The sequence below is a fragment of the Platalea leucorodia genome (genome assembly GCF_965183815.1).
Source record: "Platalea leucorodia genome assembly, chromosome: 5".
NCBI classification, from domain to species: Eukaryota; Metazoa; Chordata; class Aves; order Pelecaniformes; family Threskiornithidae; genus Platalea; species Platalea leucorodia.
This window is the reverse complement of record NC_138827.1, coordinates 13,535,583-13,558,748: the sequence shown is the minus strand read 5'-3', so window position 1 is coordinate 13,558,748 and position 23,166 is coordinate 13,535,583. Positions and strand designations below refer to the sequence as shown.

At 38.8% G+C, this 23,166-nt stretch overlaps 1 protein-coding gene across 1 annotated transcript in view; it reads left to right on the top strand.

Moving 5' to 3' along the window:
* Positions 1-23,166, top strand: part of MAD1L1 (mitotic arrest deficient 1 like 1) — a 380,415-nt gene that overhangs the window by 32,983 nt on the left and 324,266 nt on the right. The window contains exon 10 of the mRNA XM_082311897.1: positions 8,225-8,311. Coding sequence (XP_082168023.1) covers positions 8,225-8,311 — 87 coding nt within the window. The remainder of the gene's footprint in view (positions 1-8,224; positions 8,312-23,166) is intronic.

Below are 23,166 nucleotides of genomic sequence, written 5' to 3'. Positions count from 1 at the left end.
TTCATCTGTATCATACTACCAAAAAGATTGTGTTTTTGGTTTTGTCTAAGGAGAGTCAAGAACAGGGCATAGCAAAGTACGCTTTGATTGTTTTGAAAATGTCAAGCATAAGTAAGAGTTTCAGAGTAAATACTTCCCCCCCCGCCCCCCCCCCCCCCATTCCTTATTTATGCTACAAATCATTAGCTTTTGTGCCAAAACCCCCGAAGAGTGGCAACTGAGTAGGGTGGAGAGCAAAGGATGTTTTGCTCCAGTCGTACCAAGTGGTCAGCCTTGTGCTGTCATGTGAAAGAGCAGAGCAATTAAAGGACATCCCTGTGGGTTAGCGGTAGTACAAATTGAGCTTGTGTGTGGATATAGTTGTCATTAGTAAGAGCTTGAGACAGTTTGTTCTGTTTTTCTAGTTAACTGTTTCCCTTGCTACTTATGTACTTTCTCTGTGGTAGTACATCTTTTTTCTGTTTAAAGCATAGGTTAGTTTTGACTCTTAATGAAGTCTAGTCTTGACAGTACTAAAACCAATCTTTGAGAGAGAGCATACAGTTACTCATCCACCCCAAAAATGGAAATGATGACATGAGAGTGGATCTCTTGCAACATAGGTAGCCTGGACTTCTCACCAGTTTTTGAGAGCCAGACTGACAGTTCACGTGTCTCCTCCTTGAGCCCCCTTATTGGCGTTTCCTATGTGGCTGATGTTACCTGGCTCAGAGTGTAGCACTGTAAGCTCACGGAGAGCTTGAGGATATGTTTTGATGAGAAGACAGCTGAGCCAGTTAACAGCTTCCTGTTGAAAGGGGGAATTTCAGCAAGCCGATTCAGAGCTTCAGTGGCAGAAAATGAACGGAGCAAAGCCAGTGACTGCCACTTCAGTGGCAGCAGGCAATTAGATTTGCTCCACTGCTCTCACTGAATTACACCTGGAGAAGAGAAGTCTGGAAGTCTACAATGATGATTTGTGTGAGCTGGACCCCTTTTGGAAAAGCAACGCTCTCTGGACTTGTTGTGTAAAAAGTTCTGCCATGTGCTCTAGCACTTTTTAATCAAACTACAGAAAATTGCTTTTGTTTCACCATTCAGAGTTTTAAATTGCACATTATGTGATTCAGTATGCAATGAGCTGACTTCTGAGTGAAAATTAAAAAAAAAAAAAAAAAGCTGGCTATTTTTATTTTACCTTCCAAATCAGCAGGTTTGATACTACTGTGTATAACATTCCCTCTCCTTGAGGTCTGTTACAGCCTTTCACTTGTAAGGTTACATGCAACTCTGCAATGTGTGTGCTTACAAAGTGTTAGTGATTTGCGCTGTGCTTGCAGTTAGAGCAGTGGTAGGGATGAGAAAGAAATTTAGAATGTTGAAATGTCTGCCAAATGATTAATTTTATTCAAAAGAAAGATTAATTTTATCTTGTTGAGCTCTTAAATATATCTTTAAAGTAGAAAATAAACTTGAAAAATTAGTTGTTATGATGCCGCATCGTGAACTTTGGGAGGGAAAAAAACTTTTTTCATTAAAACCCAAAAAAGTCTATTGACTGGAATCTAAGATAGTTTTCTTCCTTTCCTTTTCTCCCCTCTTCAAATTATGGCTTGATTTGATTAATTGCTAAGTTTGCAGTTGCTTCAAAAGAGACATATCAGGGATGTTTGCTTTGGTAAAGAGCAATTGGATTTGTTGATTCTATCTGTACACACTTAGGAGGTTTCTTTTGTAAATGAAGGGAACCTCAGAAGCTGAGATTGCTTATTGCTTTCGGTTTACACTTCAGGCTTCCTCCATTCACTTTGTACATAAAATATTAAGCGTGCAGTTTATTGGAGAAACAGTGTCGGTATACCTTAGTCTTGCTTTTTTGACAGCTCTTAGCACCTTCATTTGAATGAATAAAGGTAAGTGGTTGCTCTTCAAAACAATTTAATCAAAGTGTTACAAAACACTAAATGTGTCCTAATTGCCTAGGAAGTTTTGAGAATTTATTTTTGTGAACAATGTGTGTGGCAGATTCCTTACCATATGGTTTAGTTAGGGAGGATGGAGGCATGAAGATATTAACAAATAGGTGTAACTACCTGGACTGGAGCTTGAAGGGGCTTTCTTGCAAGAGAAATGCTGTTGCGAAACTTAACTCTCAGAACTTCTAGGCTTGGACAGCAGATTTTAGTGGCAATGTTTTCCTTTAGTCTGGTATAGGGGAGCTAAGGTATGCTCCCAGGGAGGTGATGGATATTTTGAGGGGAAAGGAATGTTGAGCAAGTTGCAGTTTTCTGATGCAAACTTTGAGTTAATGTGACCAAATTAAACTTAAGGACTCTGTGTTCCTGTGTTTTGGGAAGTCTGTATGTGCTGTTGTGATTATTATTTGCTGTACTTCTTGAAGGTCGAGTCATCAGAGGAGCTGAGCTGCTTTTGGACTTGCTGGTGAAGCTTAAGAAATAAGCAGGAGTCCTGTAAACCAGAGATAGAGGAGTTAAAGAGTTGTAGAGCTCAAATATACAAAAAGGATGTTTGGGGGACTCACTTTAAACATACAGGAAGAGACTATTACAGACATTCCACAGCCTTTCTAATCACACAGAAATATTTAAAACAACTAAAATGCCTTTCCAGAAATCTTCTGTTGTTGTCATGTTATCGTTCTGTGTTTGTTCTTCAGATGCTGTTGTTTTCCTGCCTAGGAAGAAGATTAAATTCCTGTTTAAAAGTAGAAAAGGTCCTTCTCGGGGAGAGGAGAATTTCAAAATTCCTGTGTTTCTTATACATAATTTAAAAACAGATAAAGAACAAAATCCAGATTTTATACTTTTAGGAGACTGCCTTAAAAACCAAACAAACGCACAAAAAAAACCCTGGAACTTTTTTTTGATTGAAGAGGAAGAAGCAGATGTGCCCTCCCTTTCTGTGCCTGATTCTCTTGAACACTTTAGTAAAGACTTCTGTCTCTGGTCTTTGTCAGTTAATTATGCTTAAGTGTAAAACAGTTTATGGATCCACCTAAAATGCCCTGCCAAAAACCTGGGAATGTTCCATTTCAATTTAATATGACTTAGTTGAGACAACCAAATCTGTGTCATTGTATATCCATATTTGTATATTCATACTGAATTAAAGCTAGAGAGAGAAATGTTAATTCAACAGACTTCCAAAAGTAAGTAATTCTGAGTAAGTTAGTATTATAAGTCTTTTATTAGTTTGGTAGTTTTAAGCAAATTTAATTAAAGAAAAAAAGCAGTGAAGAACTTAGTCCTCCAAACAGAGTTGACTGAGTGCCTGTTTTTCTATTTAGTTTTACTTTTGTCTTGCACTTCCATAGTTAAAATTTAATGTCAGATATCTAGCTACAATCAAACCTCTTCCTTTGCTGTGAATTTTGAAACATTTTATAGAAGCAATAAGAAGTTGACGTTCTAATAAATTATAAATTAAAAAAATATTCCAATTTTTACTTTTAACATCATCTGCTTATTGAGTCCTGGTTTAATGTTACTTCAGCAGCTAATTCTCAGTGTGTCACTGTCATAGTTTATACTGAAATGGTAATAGATCCTTAACTAAGACAGTTCAACAGAGCTTTCTAGCAAATGCCTATGAAATGCCAGTTATGTGAGTTAAAAAAAAGGGGCATAATAAAATGCATAAGCCATTTTGCTTGTTAAAAGTTAAAAAAGTGTGCCAGTGGGCGCTTGAAAGTCATTGAGTGGCTTGGATGGGCATCCCATTAAGTTAATTTTTCACTTCATTTGAACAGTTTTAGGTTTTTATCATTCTTAAATTGCTCCTTTTCAAATTATCTGCACTTCAAAGGAAGTCAAAGAGCTTTGGTTAACAGCAGTTTTGTCCCTCTCCTGCCTTACTGTGCTGCTAAGATATGCTGGACTAATTTCCTCATTTAGGACAAAAAATCTTGTTTCCAAATTAGGCTTAAATTCTCCCGTTTGTTTGGTTTTTTGATTTTTACTTAAATGTTATTGCAGAAGGAAATGTGGTCTCAAGATGGGATGGTGGGACAGAGGAAAAACGTTCTGGCTTTTGGCTCCTTGTGCCTTACCCAGGGGAAAGGAACCGCAGTCAGTGATTTAATCTGCACCTGCGTTTTGGAAGCCACTTTTTGTCATTTGTTCTTTGTGTTGTCTTTGTAATTACACACAGCGTATGATTCAGTTTTAATAACACGATGCTCTTGAATCATACCGTTGTGTGTGTTTCATTTACCAGATTTTGCATGGCTGATGCAAACTAAGTGTGTTTTTTTTCGTGGTTCCATGGGCTCCATCGTTACATGGGGAAGGAAGCTCTTTGCAGGGCAAACAAACAGTGACAGTGCAGAAAGAAGCAGCTTCTCAGAAAGGGAGCTCTGGGTATATTTATGTAAGGATAGAGTTTCAGACTTCCCTCAAGTAGCAATGGTGATTCCAGTAGTGTTGTTAAGATACATTGTCAGACAGATTCTCTTAAAGCATGCTTCTTGGCTTTGTAATACTAGTTTTGATATCAACTGTTCCATAAGGAATGGACAGCGCTTTAGCACAAATCATACACAGCTAGCCCATCAGACAAAAGGCTCTCAAGGGCAGAATGTGTTAAGTGTGTGTTGGGATGCTGACAAATTTTTCTCTTTATGTGGCATTGTTTTCAGAAACTTGTGAAATGAGAGGGCTGGTTCGTATTTGCAGTGCTTTGGGAGTTGACCAATTCTCTTCAAATTGAAAGCTCGTCTGATTTAATTTAATTGTGCATGCAGTGTCATTCCTCTGCTTGAAACTGTGTAAATTTGGCTTTTGCCAAATTGTGTGTGTGTGTGTGATCAGGGTAGGACGTAGACCTCAGAAACGGGCTTTGAGACCTCTCAATAAAGGTATTTGATGGCAGAGTGTATGCAAGGGGTGTTTTTGTCTTTGATCACCTGACATGATTTAGTTTTACAGGAAGTGAACTCTTCTTTAGGGGGGTTAATACCCATTGGCTTTATTTTCTGTTCTATATCTATGCTGCTTCGCTTTAAAAAAAAAAAAAAAAAAAAAAGTGTCTAATGCCAATAAAACATCCTCCAGAAATAAGTGTAAACCTAAAGCTGCCAATTGCTGAAACTGAGATTGGAAGCTGACTGTTGATTTGAATTGCCGAACAGATGAGGATGATTGTTTTTTATTGGAAATCTGTCAGTAGCTATCATTACTAGAAAACTGGCTTTTATAATCCCATCTCATTTTACTATTGGATTAATTTCAGTTCTCTGTCTCAGTCCTAATACATTATGGTATTCATTTCTGAGAAAATGGGAAAAAAATCAAGGCAAATATACTTTTTTTTGCCCATTTAAAAAAATCCGTGCAATTATTTCATTGATATAGGGACCAAACACTGGTGTTGGGGGCTGGCACTCAACATGGCAAGAGAGATACCTGATACTAACTACCTCATGATAAATCTGCTATATTTGATTGAATTATGAGAGGCTTAGAACTGCGTTTTTCAGAGCCTTGTTGACTTGGCATTAAATTTTACCGAGATTGGCCATGTAGCAATTGGTGTGTCTGCTTACAGCTTCTCTTTGCCAAACAGACTAAGCATACCCAGTCCATTTCTGTCTGGTGTTTTGTGTTTTTTAGCTCCTGGTGACTCTATAGGTGAAAGACAGTGAAGTAGAAAGGGAAAAATAATTTGTAATTTTTTTTTTTTCCTCATCAGCACTAATACAAAGTTGACGTTATCCTTACCTTATCTGTAGATCTTTCTAGTTAGAAACTACTGTGGAAAGACAACATCTACTTCCTTAATTCATGGAAAAAATCTGAGTCAGAGGTCCACTTCCTGCAGATAGAAGCTAATGAACCCATGTTGAAGTCAGATTGTAGCTTTTTAGACTTCTCTTGTAGGTTTTTTGCTGTTGTTCCCCCCCCGCCCCGTCCCCCGCAGACATTGTGGAGCATGTAAAACCAACTGTCTTCCACTTTCTGGCATGTGTTATCATTTGGTTCTCCATTTATATACTAGTAGAAAGAACCTGAGTCCTCCAACTTGGAAAACAATGTTACAGCAGTGTTAATTTGAGCTCTTCAGAGCTGAGATTCCAAGAAACCAGTGTTGTTTCTCCCTTGCTCTTGGGGTATGTGGAGATGTGACTTGCATCAGACTGGATTGAATTAGTTCTCCAGTGTTTTCTCTGATGCCCAGCCATTAAGTATCCCTCAGTACAGAGATGGGGAACTGCTTAAATTAAGAATCTCTTCAGGCTCAGCTACAGGAGTTTGAAGTGTGTTACCTAGTGCTGCAGTACATTTGAAAACCCAGGTGCACGTTGGCTTAAAATTGACTTGTCTCTGCTACCAGAATTTGAATTTTAGGTGTTTTAATCAAGCCATCTCCAGGTTGGTGTCTTGGTTTCTTCTCATAGTTTCCTTGGCCATTGAGTGTGATGTCTTTGAAGGACAGTGTTTCATCCTGTTCTGACAGATTTCTTTGACTGCTGCAGTGTCTCCATTTTCTGAGGAAGACCACATCCATCTGTTTTATTATATATCGACTGTTAAGACTTGCATGTAACACAAGTGGTATTAGAGGCTCAAAATTTTCTGCTGAGGAAGGCTACAAGTGTGCAATTCTGGAAGCAAAAAGCAGGATCTTTTGAATTGGAATTGCCAGAATTGAATCCTGACTATCTGCATCAGCTCAGTGTTTCACTGATTTTCCCTTGGCTGTAAGTGCCAGATCATTAAAGAGAAAAACTGATGCCTTTTCTGTCTGTGAATAGTTTGCTGGAAAGTGGTATCATCAGAGAAATGCCTTCTTTAGTTCTAGATTCAGTCAGAATCCCAATGGTCAAGCTAGAGGCACATCTACGTATTCACTTTCTGCAGTGGCAGGAGCCTCATTCCAGGGCTTAATTTCATCTGCCAGCAGCATCTGCCAGCAGCAGCGAAGCCTTGACTTGCCTCTTGGGGGACACGACAGAATGTGTTTCTACAGATTTCACTTCTGCAAAACTAGCTTCCCACTCGCTCCTTATGAAAAAACCCTTTCAATGTTTGGGTCACTCTTCGCCTGTGGGGCTGATGCATCTTGCTGTAACAAAAGCATGTACCCAGTACAGACTGTGATGCCCTTTCCAGCTTCCTTTCCTTTGAGAAGTGTGATTCAGATGCTTCTCTTTTGGGATGGGAAACCCTTTCTGGTTGCTCAAGAGAAAAATCTTTTTGTATTTTTTCATAAGCTGCCTTCATTTTAAGTTGAATGCCTTACACTCACTGTTTAAAGAGGTCTCCAAAAAGAACAGTTCCCTCCTGTGGAGACTGCTGTTGTGGGATAGTGGTTTCTGGGACTGCCAGACTAGATTTATCTTGATCCCATTCCACTAGCTTTAAGAATTTGTCATTGGATTTCATGGAAAAATACACCTATTCCTGAAAACTGCAGAGCTGTTGTTAGTGGATCTGTAGAAATCTTTGATCTCTTTGATAAGAAAAGGTTATCAGTGGTAGCTGAAGCGTTATCTGGAGCTGATGGATTCCCCCCCCCCCCATGGCTCTGGAATCACTGCTTGTATGAAGGACTCTGAAGTCAGCACACTGGTAATATTGTGGGAACACTGCTTTGAATCACCTGTGATGTAGCTGAACGTCTACGCTATCAGAGGTTATTCAGCAGTAGCCAGAGCTGTTGAATCGTATTGTCTATATGTACATTTACTGCCTCCTTTTCTTACCCTCTTGGGAATGATCCCGTGATCATGCTCCACGGAGAGTCTATAGTTGAGTAGTAATTAGAGAAACACTGGGTGTGCTCACCTCTGTGTGTTTGTGCTGAGCACTAGGATGGGAGGAGGTTGTGAACACCTATTCTTATGTATGTTTAAAAAAAAAGTATGTATGTTCAAGTGATAAGCTGTCTGTTCACCTGTATGAATGTTTATGCAGGCTGCTTGCTTTGAAGGATTTGGTCTTGCTGACTTTGTGGCTTTAGAGTTAGTTTATGGTTTGAAGTGAACAGTGGTGAGGTGCTGTGACTTGGATGGTGATTACAGCATACAGCAATGGCTTTAATAAAACAGGCTTTTATGTAAGCTGGACAGGATGCAACCCTCTTTTGTTCTAAGGGACTGCAGCAACTTTGGCCTGGTCAAATTGCCTTGGCTGCTTTTGGCAAGACATTTTTTATGGTTATGTATGGAACATAGTTTTTCAACCAATGATTTGTTAAAAGTTTCTATTTTGTTTTAATTATGTAGGACACCTGATGATCTCTCAAGGCAGATTGTGGCCCTGCAGCAAAGGGAGCTTGTGCTGAAAGAGCAGAACTCTACCATCACGAACAGGTGAGTGATACCGATAGTGGATGCTGGTGGCAAGACACTGCTATACTAAAGCTTGTAGAAAGAAACAAGGACTGCAAACTCTCAGAATGGCTCTTTAGATTTCCTTGCTGGTCCATGGAGCCTTCTATGCTATCTTCTATTCTTTTCCATGTTGATGAAGAGTTTTTTGCTTGATTAAGTCCGTGCAGGAAGAAGACGAACTATGGGTGGGTGCGGGGAAGAGTTTATCCAGCTTTATTTTATGAGCTAAAGTGTTTGCAAGGGGAAGTGAGCTGCTTTTCCAGACCATCTCACCTGGAAAGGGAATGTCACAGCAAAATGTGCAAAGTAGTCAGCTGGGTATGGGAAAGGGAGTAAGAGCCCTGAGGGCTGTGGTTTGACTGCTTAGAGGACCAGTTTGTATGGATGGTGGTGGAAAGGTATGTTTGCAGTTCTGGTGGCAAAGTACTGCTAGGCCTTGGGAGGAGCAGTCTGTTTATAGAACGATATGTATTTGAAACTAGAGTGTGTTTAAGCCTTTGCCCTGGTGTGGGAGTGAATACCTAACAGGGGAAATGAATTTGTGTGCCAGAGCCTAACTTTCCAGACTGCATTGGTTACACACAGCATTTCTTAACGTGGTTCCATAGCGTGCCAAAAAGCACTTCTCACCCCCGATGCACGTATTCTTGCTTCTCACACTGTTTTATTTCCTCACATAGGAACCCGTTGTATGTTCTTGTTAAAAACAATACCTCTGTCTTTCTAAAAGTCCCTTGGACTGTTTGCATTGCCAAGGTGTTAGCTGACTTGTCTAAGCAACGGAAGTGTGGAGAATTTCAGCCTTTGGTGTAAACATGTTGAATGTAGAGCAGTCAAATACTGTGTAACTGAGCACTGGACAAGCACTCTTAGTTTGTCTTGGGCTGCATTTGCTAATGTGTCTCCTGAGGTATGTGGTAGATTTTCGCTCAAGAGATGACTGCACTCTGGGCTCCGCCTTACTATTGATGGGCAGGATTCAAGCTGGGTGTTAAAAGCCTCATGTGTGTTGCTGATGTTAATGAAACTATTTAGTCAGTTGTAAAATTGTTAGCCAAGTGTAAATTCCCATGAGTGCAGCCGACCAAATTGTTTTGTGGTTTTTGCTAAAAAGTTTAAAAGGGGGAAAAAAATCTCACCAGTATAAAAAAAGACATTTCATATATTAAAAATAAATCAAGCAAACCCTCAAACCCACAATTGATCAAATGATCACATAAAAGAATGGTGGTAACGTTTGAGTTACTGACTTTTTTTTTTTTTAAGACTGCTTCTCACAGTCTGTCAGAAATGCTTTTTCTAAATTTATTAGTGGCCAAGGGGAATCATCTGTTAAAAAAACAGCCTTTTGGTGGTGCTTGTTCATGCTGGATGTAATTGTGCCAATTTAGTTTAAAAACAAAAACATGATTAAGATTACTTTTTGATTTCCAGTGAAATGGGCTGTAAAGCTGCTTAAATTAAAATTCTAACATTTTCTTGATGCAATGCTGTGTGTCTTTTCCAAAACTGATAATTTCATCTTTCTTCTGTCACATACCTTATTCTGTCTTAAAATGTAGGCAATAAGATACATTTTTAAAAACCTTTCATTACAGGTGATTTGAAAGTTCCCAGGAGAAGGTCTTGAGTCTTTGGAAATAAAACCTTGTTAAGGAAGCAAATCTAATTTTCTCTTTTCCCTGAATGACATCCAGATTTAACTGATGGTCTTCTCTTTTGTGTGTTTCATAATAGTGTTCAGAATGGTCTGTGTATTACAGTAACTTAATATGTGATCATGACTCCCTCTAGTGATTGAGCCTAGCACTTATTTGGTTTTCTGTTGTTTTTTCAGCTACAAGTTCTTTTGCCCTTAGCTGAAATGTAAGTCTTCAGTACTGACAGTGCTATGTTTGGTTTATAAAGTCGGTGGTCATGGATGTATAGAGCAATGTGCAGTACAATGACAAAAGAATTTTTGCCTTCCTTATGAAGCTTTGATTAATTTTCTCCATTAAAATTAACGATTTGGTAGATGCTTAAGAAGACATCATCAGAAGTTGGCATCTGAATTTATTTTTTGGCAATGAAGTGGAGTATCACAGATAGTCCTGGCTTACCTGTTGGTACAGTGCAGAATTCAGATTAGTAGAAGAGGTTTGAGTGTGGTGTTAAAGATGGTGATATGACCGTCTTCCCTAAATGGCTGGTATTGAGTCTTTGTACAGCGAATGTATGTTTGGTTGTCACTGAGCTTTTGAACACAGGCAGAAGAGTGCCTGCAAGGGTTTTGGGTTTTTTTTTTTTTTTTTTTGCAAGCTGATTATTCTTTCCCTCAGTCTTTACACTGCACTCATCTTACTGTTTTTTATTCCCAGTGATGGTACCTTTCCCACATTCTTTAGTGGCTATGATAGTCACTTGCCAGCTACTGTTTGTCTCACAACCTGATAAATAGTCCCCAGTTTCTTTTTGATAAGAGGAGATGCTTCGTAGAGAAGCAGGAGTTAATTGCTAATATAGTGGAATATGAGCAGGACTTGACTTCAGAAAACAAACCAGGCATGGAAAAGGTATCACAAGGGAACAATTTGCTGTGTAAGGTCCCATCCATTTCTGTAAAACTGGAGACAGATCTAGCTCAAGTGCTTTTCCATGTCCCTTAGTTGATAGAATGGCGAGTCATGGTATACAAACACACTGGTAACGACATTTTCCAAATGGCATATGGCTTCACTAAACAGACTAAATTTATTTTGTCTCATTCTTCCATTCTTGAACTGCTTTCCATTTATTACTGTATATTTTTTTAGAGCCAGTGTTTCTGTTACTATAAAGGCAGTAGAGTTCATCACACCACAAAAAGGCTATATCGTTACACATCAGCCTTTGCATTGATATTCCCCCTGCTTCTGGCTTGGGGATCTGAAGTGCAATCTGTGTTTTGTGTAACCTGTGCAATTGCCAGTGTCTCAAGACCTTCCAGAGATCAAATGATGATGCATATCATATTTGCTGTATCACTCAGATTGGATGCTTTTAGACATAGAACCACAGGACTGAATTTCTCAAACAGTGGGTTTAAAGCAATTTCTTTTAACAATGATTATTTACATGTTTGAGTTGTGTAGACTCCCCAGGAGTTTGCTATTTTTGCTAGGGAGGAAAACCTTCCTATGGCACTAGCATGGAGGAAGAGGAGAGGGTCACTCTTGCACTGAACACATAAGCAGCAGCTCACGCCTCTTTGCAACTTCAGGATCACTGAGTAATGTAGCTGAAAGTACCATTAATAGCGCGTGATGGAATCTCACTGCTGTTTTGGAGTGTGTTGCTACAAGTTGTGTAAATAGAGTAAATTATACTTTCAGCAGTAACAGCAGGAAGTATTGTGGAGCTCTGTAACTGCAGAACAAAGATAACAATCCAAAGGTGTAAAGGCTCAAAAGAAGATTGCTGTTTTGGTAGCATGAACTGTAGCTGCTCTGCTGTTTAAGAGAAGGTAATGAAAGAAAGGTGTCTTATTAGTGGGTCAGTTTAACCATGCTGCCATCATTAGTTTATGCACATTTTTCCCCCTAGAGTGTGAATGCTACAGGCGTGGTATGTTGAACTGTACTTTTTCAGGAAGAGTTGATAGTTGTAGCTTGTAATGTGGAGAGTTGGCCAAGCGGTTTTATAAGCTTTTGTCTTATCACAAAATGATGTAGTACTTACACTATTTTTTTCAGTGAGAAAAGCTGCATATTTATTTTTTTCCAGCATCCTATCTGCATATTTGGAGTTTCTGGACAGATTTCCTAGAACAATACTGACAAAGCATTCTAGAATTTGAAATGTAGGGGAAAACTTCCCTTCTCATCAGTGTTGTCCTCTGAGATGGCTAAGCATGAAGGAATGACACTGCCGACAGTTTGATCTTTGCTTCTATTCTGAAAGACAGGCTATGAAAATGTACTTTTTTTGGTTACTTGTGGTGCCTCCCAAAGTGATAATTTCTTTTCTACTTTTGCCCTTGTTGTCTTAAGTGTAATATGACTTTGGACCATTGAGGTATCTTGTAGAATGTCAAATACAAGGAAACACACAGGCGAAGTTAGTACTGAGCAGGATGAAGGACAGAAAGAAAAACGGAAGAGGAGTAAATCTTTTGCTTCTGGTGTTGGGATCCTGGAGCCGATGGCTTATTCTTATCACCTGGTGTCAGAAACCCAGCCATGTGTTTTGACATATAGTTTCATGCATGAAAAGGGATGCGTGGAATATGTTTGAAAAATATTTTCCTTCTCCAAGTGCTCACAGAGTGCTGGTAAGAGACATGGTTGTTTACCACCTTTATTCATATAAATCATGTAAAGCTGATTTACCTGAACAACCTGCTGTGTGTGTGGTTGGTTAAAAATGAAATAAAAACCCTAAACCATTGAAGGCTGGGGAATGTAGATTGCAAACTGAATAGAAAATTCTTTTGAGTTGAGCAGCAGGGATTTTTTTAAATAAAAATAACAATGAGTGAGTGATGATAAGCTCAGAACTGTCCATCTCCATAAGTGCTGTTAGCTCAGAAGTGTGTCGTAAATCTATTGCCCATCTTCTCTTTTCCTTGGATGTCCCAAGGAGTGTCAGTCACAAATATAAATAGAGCCTGTCAGACTTCTTCCCCTAATCTTCTGGAAAGTTGGACAGAAGTTTAATTACAGTGAAATGTCTTTTATCTGACAGAGAGAGAAGTGCTAGCTTTTTGATAGGCTTTATGAATTATTTTGTGATCAAAAGAAGCACTTAATGTCTAATATAGGACAAGGTAGGGATTTTTTTTTTTTCTTCTCTTGTTCATCTATATGGCACATTGTGCCTTGATTTATATGTGGAGGTGTGTGTGTACCTAATACCAGACAAATGTTTATTCACAGGGCTTCAGGGCAATATTAACTGCTGGCAGCTTCTGCATTCCTTTATAGAGTAATATTATGAAGAAATGACTTTCTTTTCTCCAAAATGGGTCTTTCGTATATTTTTGTACCAGAAGGTAGTTGATAGTATCCCATTAAGTGACCAGTCTACTCTTTCCAAATATACGTATTCAAATAGTAAGCTTCCAGAGCAACATCTGGTTATTCGTGACTCTAATTTGGTAGATACAAAGCTTTTCCATTTTTTTTCTATCGTATAGTTAATCCCTAGCAGAAAATAGGAAGGCAAAAAATAATTTAGCCAAGACATTGACTTCTGCTTCCAATTCTAAAAACATGGGATTTTGCCCAGACCTTTGCTTTTCACGATTGTGCCATTTTTAGTCTGATTTCCTGAGGAAGTGAAGCTTATTACTGTGCTTTGTGTGTGTATGTAGATGAGATTGTGCCTACCCTACACTTTTGAACTTGCTAGTTGTCTTCTGTTAAGTTTGGCAGATGGTAGAGGTCTCAAAAATAATAAATGCCAGCAAGTTTAAGGAAAACAGGTCTCCACCTCCAGGAGAGACATCCTGTTGGTGCAGCTGGAGGTCCTGTCCTGTTAGGTATCAGAGCCCTGCAAGCAAAAGACCCTCTTAAAAAAGCCTGACAGTAAGGCTCCTTTTGGAGATCATGCCTCCTTAGCCACCACACATTCAGCCTTGAGACTGGCAGTGAGTGAGCACTATTCTGATACCACGATAGTATCACAGTCCATAATTTCTGCTATACCAAGTTCTCCAAAGGCTTGTCGCATTTGATAGTACTGTGGTAATGTTGTTGGTATCAGTATCGTTTCATGCTGTTGGTATGAGAAATGGAAGTCTACTTGAGTCAATATTTACCTTTGGAGAGAGAAATCCATAGGCAACCAGGCAACTTTTGGTTTTTGAAGCTCATGGAACTAGTTTCTTTTTCTGTTTGAAAGAAAATAGATAGAAAATGCCTAAAGAACTGCCTACAGGGGACAGACACAGCTGTAACTGTACCATCTTTTCAGCCTGGAGCTCTGTGGAAAGTGCATAGTGCAAAACCAGTAAAAATATTAGTTTCTTAACCTTATATTTGACTGTGCTTCTTGGAGAACATTCAAGGAGAATCTGTGAAATGCCTCTGTTCGGTGCTCTGATCACTTCTAATGATTAAAAAAATTGTAGAAGCTATTTAACTCTTTTTTTTTTTTCTTTTTTTGTTCTTTGTTCGAGTATTGTGGTTAACTTTTGTTGTTCCTACTAGCATCCCTGATGTTTGTGCATCTTTTTATTACTAGAATGAACAATAGCTTTCATTTGTTAGTGCTCCTCTGGAGATGCTGATTCAGCATTCCCTTGGGTGTCCAGGTAGCAGTGTATATTATTAACCAGAAAAATGTGTAAAAATAATCAATTAATTTCATAGGAAACATAGACTGTTCTTGGTGTGTTGTACAGCAGACACTCCATGTTTGAACACGGAGCTGCATTGTAAAAGTTATGGAAGGAAAAGTCTGCCTAGCATTTCTTCTATACATGGCTCACATGTGCACTATAAATCTTTCACTTCTGTGAAACTAAAATTCCTCAAAATCCTAGATGAATTAGATATCTGTTAATACTAGTCTAAAGTTCTCGGAAACTAGAATGAATATTTAGAATTATTGAAGTAATTTGAAGACAAACCTTATTATCTATTTTCATTATTTGTATTTTTTCCTTTTTAGCAGAGAGATACTATAATCAAATTAATGATTTACATGAGGCTGATGGGCCAAAGGAGGAGTGCCCCATGTCCATGTTACATTTGTGACATGAATACAAAGGGAGAAATTATAATCTTAGCTATGCAGTAGGCAGCAGTACAAAAATATTCTACTTTGAAACCAATATTATTAGTAAAACCTTGAATTCAGCGTGTCGCCAGGCTTTGTGTAGAGCTCTGGGAATTGTAGTGATTTAAGATTTCCAGTGCTTAGGGATTTGTCTTTTATTGCTTTGGCAACGTGGCAGTAAGCGTTGAAAAATTTTATATGAGTTGGAAAAGAGTAGAGCCCTTCAGTTTGGTAATATCTTTAGAAGAAGTCTTGAAGTCGTGGATAAGGTAGAAGAATGTGGCCTGAGAAGTCTGGACTTAGTTTCTGGAGAGGCTTTGTGTTTGCTTGGGTTCTGCTGAGTCACTTAATACAGTGACCTGAGTTTCTCATATTCTCACATGCAGATCCAGAAGACCACAAGAATGAAAACAAGCCTCTACTCCATATATCCTGTCTAGTCTGCACCTGATTGTTTTTAAGGCAAATAAAATACATTAAGTCCTATCTATCTGTACCTGTTAAGATTTTGTTGTTGTTGTTGTTGTTCCCTTCTCCCCCAAAAGCACAATACACATTTGTTTCTTCGCATATAGTATCTCAAAATTATAGTAATGACCCTAGCTCTTGAACTGTTCCTTTGAAGTGTTTTATGATACGTCATCAACAGTCAAAGAAGGTTGTGTATAACCGTTTTGTCTCTTAATTTGTAATGCCAGAACTGCATTATAGCTTTCCTAAGCAGCCATGAGAAGCCAGAGGAAGATTGGTGGCAGAATGCAGAATGAATTTTCTGTCTTTTTACACTCATGTACCCGAATACCTACTGTAGTTGCTGTAATAACAGGCGTATTGAAGACTATGGATTTTTCTAAAGTATTTTAGGGTACTGTCTATATTGTTTATTTTAAACAGACTGATGGTTTCCCAGTGCTTTGGGGGGAGCAAGGATAGCCAGAATACACTGAGGCATTTACCAAGGTAAACATAAATTCTGTAGGATTTTGTAACTGCTGTGAAGTAGTGTCAGTTCAAATACTGCATGGAATATGGTTATGTCTTGGCTGGGATGTCTCAATCAGTTGATCATATCTGCATGTAAACTTTGTTCAGCTCTATAGCTAATTGCTTGTTTAACAATTTCTCATCTGGATCACATCAACTCTACCGCATGACTTCTTCAGCCTGCTATTATTGGTATTTTCATTATGTATTTTCATTTTAATGTGCTCTGTGTCTGCTGGTATGCACATGTGAATGTATAGACCATAGTGCAATATAGTAAACAGAGGAAATACTGTAAGTATATAGCTGTTGGTGGGAAGAGGGCATTTTTAGTTAGTGATAAATATTTTCCTAATGTCCAAGTTTTATCATCGATACAAAAGACATACTGGTTGAAAAGTTTAATCAAAAATAAAAAGTAAGCTGCCTTGTCTTTTTTAGCTGTGTAAGGCAAAAAAAAAAAACTTCTCATAAATTGCAGTCAACCCCCCCAAAAAAGCAGCTTTCTTTTGCTGCTCTGAAAGTTAAATGACTAATGTGCATAATTTATTTGAGCATCTGTGCTAAAAACTTGCATACCAAGTTTTAGTTCAATGTGATCAACAATGGCGAAAATTAGGATTTATCATGGAAATGCTGACGGATGTGAACATGTGTAGGCTAAACTGGTGCCTGACAAACCTTCTTATTGTGCAATGCTAATGGTGAAACAAATTTTTTTTTCTGCTGTAATTGCATCCCCCCCCCCCCCGGTCTGCTTAATTTTCTCCTTTTCAAATTTGGTGGTTTTAGTTGCACTTCATATTTGGATTCCTGCTTTTTCTGGAGTCTGCATAAAACCTCCTAAGTTGTCTTGTGATATTTCGAAGCGTAAGATACCCTGAGCTTTCTGGGTGACTGAGGGGAGGATCAGCATCCTGAGATCTAGCTGGTGCTTTGCAGTAACGTGCTCAGAACGGAAGATGGTGCCGGCAGCCTTGGCAGCTGCTCTGTTTTCCCTCCCCTCCTCCTCCACCTTTTCTGTCTTGCACAGCCCGGGTGCTGTCACCGGGATTATAAATTCTGGAGCCAATTAGCTAAAAAATGTTACAAGTGAAAGGAAAGAAACGAAAAGCTGCAGAATATCTTGATGTGAATATGCCTGTCTCAGAAACTTCATAGGCTCAGATATAGCCTTTTACTACAGCTCTGGTGCAGCTTTCGGTGAAGCATCAGACACTTCTGAGGCATCTGGTTAAGGAAGGAGTAGCTGGTATGGAGGAGTCAAGCACAGGGAAACCAGGCAAGGCCTTCTTAGGATATTGTGCTGATAATATAAGGTCTTCTGTTAAATGTTGGAAAGATCCTGAGGGTGTGTTCTTTCCTTGACAGTGTTTCTTCCTTTCTCCATCCTTGTCCACAAGATTTCTTGGTGAAGCAAATTGCTTGAAAAAAAGTTTTGTTTTGTTTTTATTTATTTTTTTTTTTTATTTTTCAAAGTCAGACTGATTGCTTAGTTCTTGCATGTACGTCACAGAGGAGAAACGTGTTTATAGTCAGTTCCTCTGTCTGTCTCTTAAGACAGTAGTCGCTGTGTTTTCTGGCGATAGTGGTGCAGCCATGCTCTGTTGCTTAGAGGAAATTCTGACAATGTCTCGGTGCAGTCATTCTTTTTCAGGAATGTGTCACTCCTTAGGAAAGGAGATGGGGTAGGGCTGGAGATGGGTTCAGGAAGAGTGGTTGGCAACTGGTCCAGTTATTTTGTTGCTAGTGACTTTGGGTATTTTTTTACTCTAGACATACGAGAAAAACTAGTAGGATCTGACATTTAGAGGGCCCTTTGGGGCTGGATGCTTGGTCAGAAGGCTTAGGCATTGTACTCTGTTAGAGCTCTGAACAGTGTTCTAGCAAAATGTAATTTTCTTTCTGTCATATTTTATGTATGGACTGTTTTTACATATTTTCAATATTTAAAAAAATGTTCACATATTCATAAGTTTTAAAATATGTTGTCACAGTTAAGAGATGGAAATCAGTTAAAAATCCCCCCAAATCCCAACAAAAAACCCATAACAAAACTCCCTAGCTTTCCTCTTATTCAAGCAACAAAAATGAAATTCTTATGAGTGAAATAACTACTAAAGAGGCTTTCTGTTTCTCAGCCAGAAAAAGCTTTTGAAATATTTATGGAAATAAACCAAAATGTGTCCCTTTCTGGCTGTACAAATAAGGGATTATCAGATCTTGCCTATGGCAGTTACAGTACGTAGAGTCCAAAGTATCTACTACTAATAAAAGAGAGTGTATGCTTTAAGAAAACGCTGTGAGATTTTTTTTTTTTTAATTTATTTTAATGGGACCCTACTGACAAAGTATTACATGGGTTATCCCGATGAAAAAAATCGCTCTTCTTGCACCTTGCATTGGAGGTAAAAATTGTCACCGAGGCAATGCATTAATTGACTCTTGGAAACCAAATGTATCACTTATGTTGATGCATCTTAAAGAGCAAAGAATTTGATGCAACTTAAAGAGCAAGACTGAAGTCGCTTTGTAGCCCTTTCTCTTGAAGCTGGGAGAGTGGAGCAGTGCTGCATACATCCCCTCCAGTTGAAAGAATCTGAATCCTGTGCTACCAAGGATATAATTGCAACACTGGTTGTCTGGCTGTGTCACACTCCCAATTTATTGAGTGAACTTGCTCATCTGGGTCTTATGCCTTGATTTTCATGCTACAAATCTTGCACTGGTGTAAGAATTGGAGCTTGTTGAAGTCAGAGTGCATTTTGATCATTCACAGAAGAATCAGCAAAGCACGGTTTGTAGGGAGAAGTAATACCTTTTATTAGACCAACTGATAGGATTAGAAGACAGACCTGTGTTTGGGCACACAGCCAATACTCAGATCTGATATGGAAGCAAAAGCCTTCAAGCTAAATGCAGGTGGAGGACAATTGCTCTGAGATTAACTTGATTAATCAATTGGACAATTTGAGGGAGAAGGTAGCGGGCACGTGTGGAACAGGGGGAGGTATCAGCAGAAGAGATGAAAGGGCTGTTAGCATCTGTGAGAGAGAGACTTGGTCTAAATAGTTTTGATGCATGAGCAGGGTTTGGATACGTTGATAAGACAAACAATTAGTAGCATGAACTTTCTCCATATAGAAGGAGCTTGGAAGCAGATAGCGTGTGTCACGTTTTTGCTGGAGCCATATACCAGTAAATACTGTGTTTGACTGACTCAGCACTGGTATGTCAGGCTTGCAATTAAGGGGCTAGAACTTCAATTTTACATTAACCAAAAATATTATTTTCTATACTGTCAATAAAATCATTTTATCATATTGTTTGACTTATCTCCTCTGGGCAGTCAGCTGCAGCAGCAAGTCTGAGCCTGCCATTACAATGACTGTTGAATGAGTTTTGCTTCATTTGTCCAAATGTGTTCTAGGATAAAGTGTGTTTCCTGAGATGCAGTATTTCTGCCTCTTGCACTTGTGAGTACTGTGGGCTATGCTGATGCTGGGAAAGGCCAACTGATACCAAGTGGGGTGTTAGTGTTTGTGGCAAAATCTGTTGTTAATCTTGAATAACCATTTGGACTTAATAGGACAACATAATGTGGCTTGTATGTGGCTTGTTTGTTTGTTTGTTTGTTAACTGTGTCCTATTTAATAAAAGTGCACCTGCTGCTGTGTTACCTAGTATCATCATGTGTAGTGTAGTGCACAGCCATGGGTGGTAAGTCTCTAACTTGCCTATTTGAGAGTAGTGTAATATCTTTTAACAGTGTATTTGTCAGATTTTTTTCTTTCGTGATTACATCCAAAAGGGAGAAAAAAATTTTGATAATAAGAACTGTGATTATAAGAAACAAGCAACAGTAAGATAACCTGGGGCAAAGTGGTGCCTAAAAATACTCGATGTTTTTAAGCTAATTACATTTTATATTGCCAATGACCTTTTGGAAACCTTTCATTTGCACGGATTGCAGATGCCTCCAAAGAAATGCCTTTATGCAAAGAGAAAATGCATTCCAGTCCTCTCCTCAAACCCAGAATGCAGGTCTACCATCTGTAGAATGTGCCCTTTTTCAGAAGAACTTAATAACATGCCTGTTCTGAGCCACAGGGAGAGCTTTGCCTGGTGGAGAAGATGAGCACCCAGGCTGTGTCATCTTACAAGGCTGCTTCTTGAAGGTGGGGGTTCTGTGTATAAACAGCGACATGGGGACATTCTTGAACTTACAGAGGAAGTATTCATTAATACTTAAAGTCAGAGGAAACTTGAAATTCATTCTGACTCCCTTGGGAAATTTGTGGCTCAGTGGCAAACTTGTGAATGATGAAATATGGACCTTGTTTCAAATGAACCTGCCAAGTATAAGGCAGAAATTCCTCAGTTTTTGCAAGCTTTTAATTTGGATTTTTTAATTTTGTGTTGAAGTAGTTTTCACCTCTTCCCTGAATTAATGCTGAAGGTCTTGAACTGAATATAGGAGAGTGAGGCTGGGTGACATTTTGGTAGTTTCTCTTTCCCCATCCTCTGCAGACTGTTGTCTAATTCTTGAATGAGAACTGAAAAAGAGAGAGAGAAGGATAGTTGCAGTTCTCATGGATAATGTAGCTGTCATTGAGGCTGACAGAAGTTACAGTGTCCTTCTCCTTGTAAACCCAGCAGTCCTGGTCAGACAACCTCAGACTTCATTGGTTTTGATGTTTTAAAAATAAAGTAAGTGACAGCTTTTGTTAATGTGTACAGACTTCGAAGAAGTTCCTCATGTCCTTAAAGAACTGAATCAAGCCAAGGAGTCAGTTTAGATGCTACCATGTTTGATCGATCAGGCTAGTTTTTAATTCACTTTTTCCACAGCACTTTTAAAGAGTAAGTTCCTTTTCCAGTTACCTTATTTCAAAGAAGCAGAAGACCATCATGGTCTCTGCTGCAAGATATTAAGCCACATTCTAGAAACGTGCTCTGTTTAGAGTAGTGCTTTGAGACTCAGGGATTTGAATCCCAAAAGAAGAGGTCTTTTATTAACCATGTCTCCAAATATAAAACTTTATAGCAGAGGTAATTACTAAAGTAGATCTAGCTGTATCCAATGCACTTCCTTCTCTGTGGTTCAAAAATGAACAAATCTTTCTAACCAACCATCTGAGTCACCACCCATCCAAAAAAAGGTGTGGCATTGTTGTGTTTTTATTTAAAAGAGAAGAATTGGAGCCTACATAAAACCCAGGACACTTTGCTGATTGTTACTGATATAGAAGTCATTTACATATTCCCATACTGGGATTTATACCACTACGTACTCATCGCTATGACAGAAGAGGCTTATGTGAAGGTCAGGTGGCATGCAGGAAATTTGAGAGACCAAGAGAAGTCCTAGAGCAGAGACAAAACAGGACTTGTAAAAACATTTTTTTTCCTAGAAGGACACTGATGATATGAGTGACATATGTCTGCTGTGTATTTACACCTGGCCTAGACCGGATCGTCTCTGAAGTACAGTAAATATCTACGTTCTTTCTAAGTGTACAAGGATATGTGTTGCTGCTTATGGTCTATAATGTAGCGCTTCTCTAAAGCATTAAAGCTGCTTAAGGTAAACAGGATGAGGGAGAGGCTGGATGGAAATTGAGAGACCTGTGTAAGACGGGACTGCAGAAATATTCAAAACTCAGTGGACCTTTGGAAGGAATTTTGTTTCCAGCTCTGGTTCTGACCCAGGACGTCTGTGTGACATTGAGCAAGTCAGTGATCTGTCCTCTGGCTTGTGGAAGTGATAGATAGTGATAGGCTTGTGATAATATTTATTAAAGCATATCTTTGTCACTGCTTGTGCAGGGCTTTCCCAAAGTGCAGTTCATGTCAATTGCAATTCCTAAAGCCTTAGCCTTTGCCTATGCCCCAAACAGATTTTTCAAATTCTGCTTAATATAAACATGTTATAAAGCAGACAAATTTTGTTTTGCTTCAGTCAGCTTTGTATCCCATTAATTACATAGCATCCTATTAAGAAAACTCTGGGAACCCTACTAAGGAGAGGAAGAACCTGGCAGTATTTTGTGGTTCTGGAATGAACTACTGTGCAAAGAGACCCTACCTTAGTCTCTTGCACAGTTCATGCTTGTACTATAGGAGTGACAGAGGGATAGGAACAGCTGTGAGAACAGCTTTGTTTTGGCGCTATGACAAGTATTTGTCATGAAAGTCGAAGTTTTGCTTCAGTGTGAATTTGCTGGTTTGCCTTACATATTGTGATGGTATGTATTAAGTGAATGAGAGAGTAGGTAAGGTAGGAAGAAATAGAGGGCAATCTAAAAATCCTATGTTCCAACTCCATCTTCTGCAGAAAAGGGGTGGAGTGTGAAATGAAGAGAGAAAGTACGTCATTACTGCAAAACCAGCCGCAGCTGAGCAAAACCATGTATGAGAGATGAGTAAATCATCAATATTTCAGATCTCCACTTTTATAAACAAATTTTAGAAAGCGAGAATGAAAACCTGAGGAAACAATGCAGAAGAGCGAGTCTGTGTGTGTTAATGTCCCTTGAGCCCCTAGCAGGCAGGAGAAAAGGTTGTTTGAATTTTAAATTGATTTAAATTCCTTTTGATTTTGCAGTCCTTGCCTGTTTTGTGTGTATTGTCCCTGGAAAGTGAGCAGAGGATGTTTAACACTCCCTTATTTTTATGCTTGGCTAATTTTATTGTCCTCCCGTATTTTCTAGCTGTAAATGTTGCAGACTTTATTACATTTAAACTGGTTTTAATATAGTAGGTCATAAAATCTAAGAAACGAGAGGTAGTGTCCACTGCAGTGATGTTTTTAATGCAGGGAGGATGCTTGCAAGTCACTGAAAGGCTTAAACTGAAACTCTAGGATCATCTGCTTAGTTAAGTCAGTTCAGAAATAAAAAATCCTGTCACAGCTGAGAATGAATTTCATTGTTAAAAACTTCGTCCTTTTCATTTCATCTGAGGAGCTGGTTTACGCTTTGAGACATCAATCCAAATGTCAGGAGAGGAGGGAGGCTCCGTTTCCTTCCTTTTCATAAAAAGGTTCAGCAAGTTATTATATATATAGCTATACAGTGTACATTGTATGTATAGCTATTACATGGCAT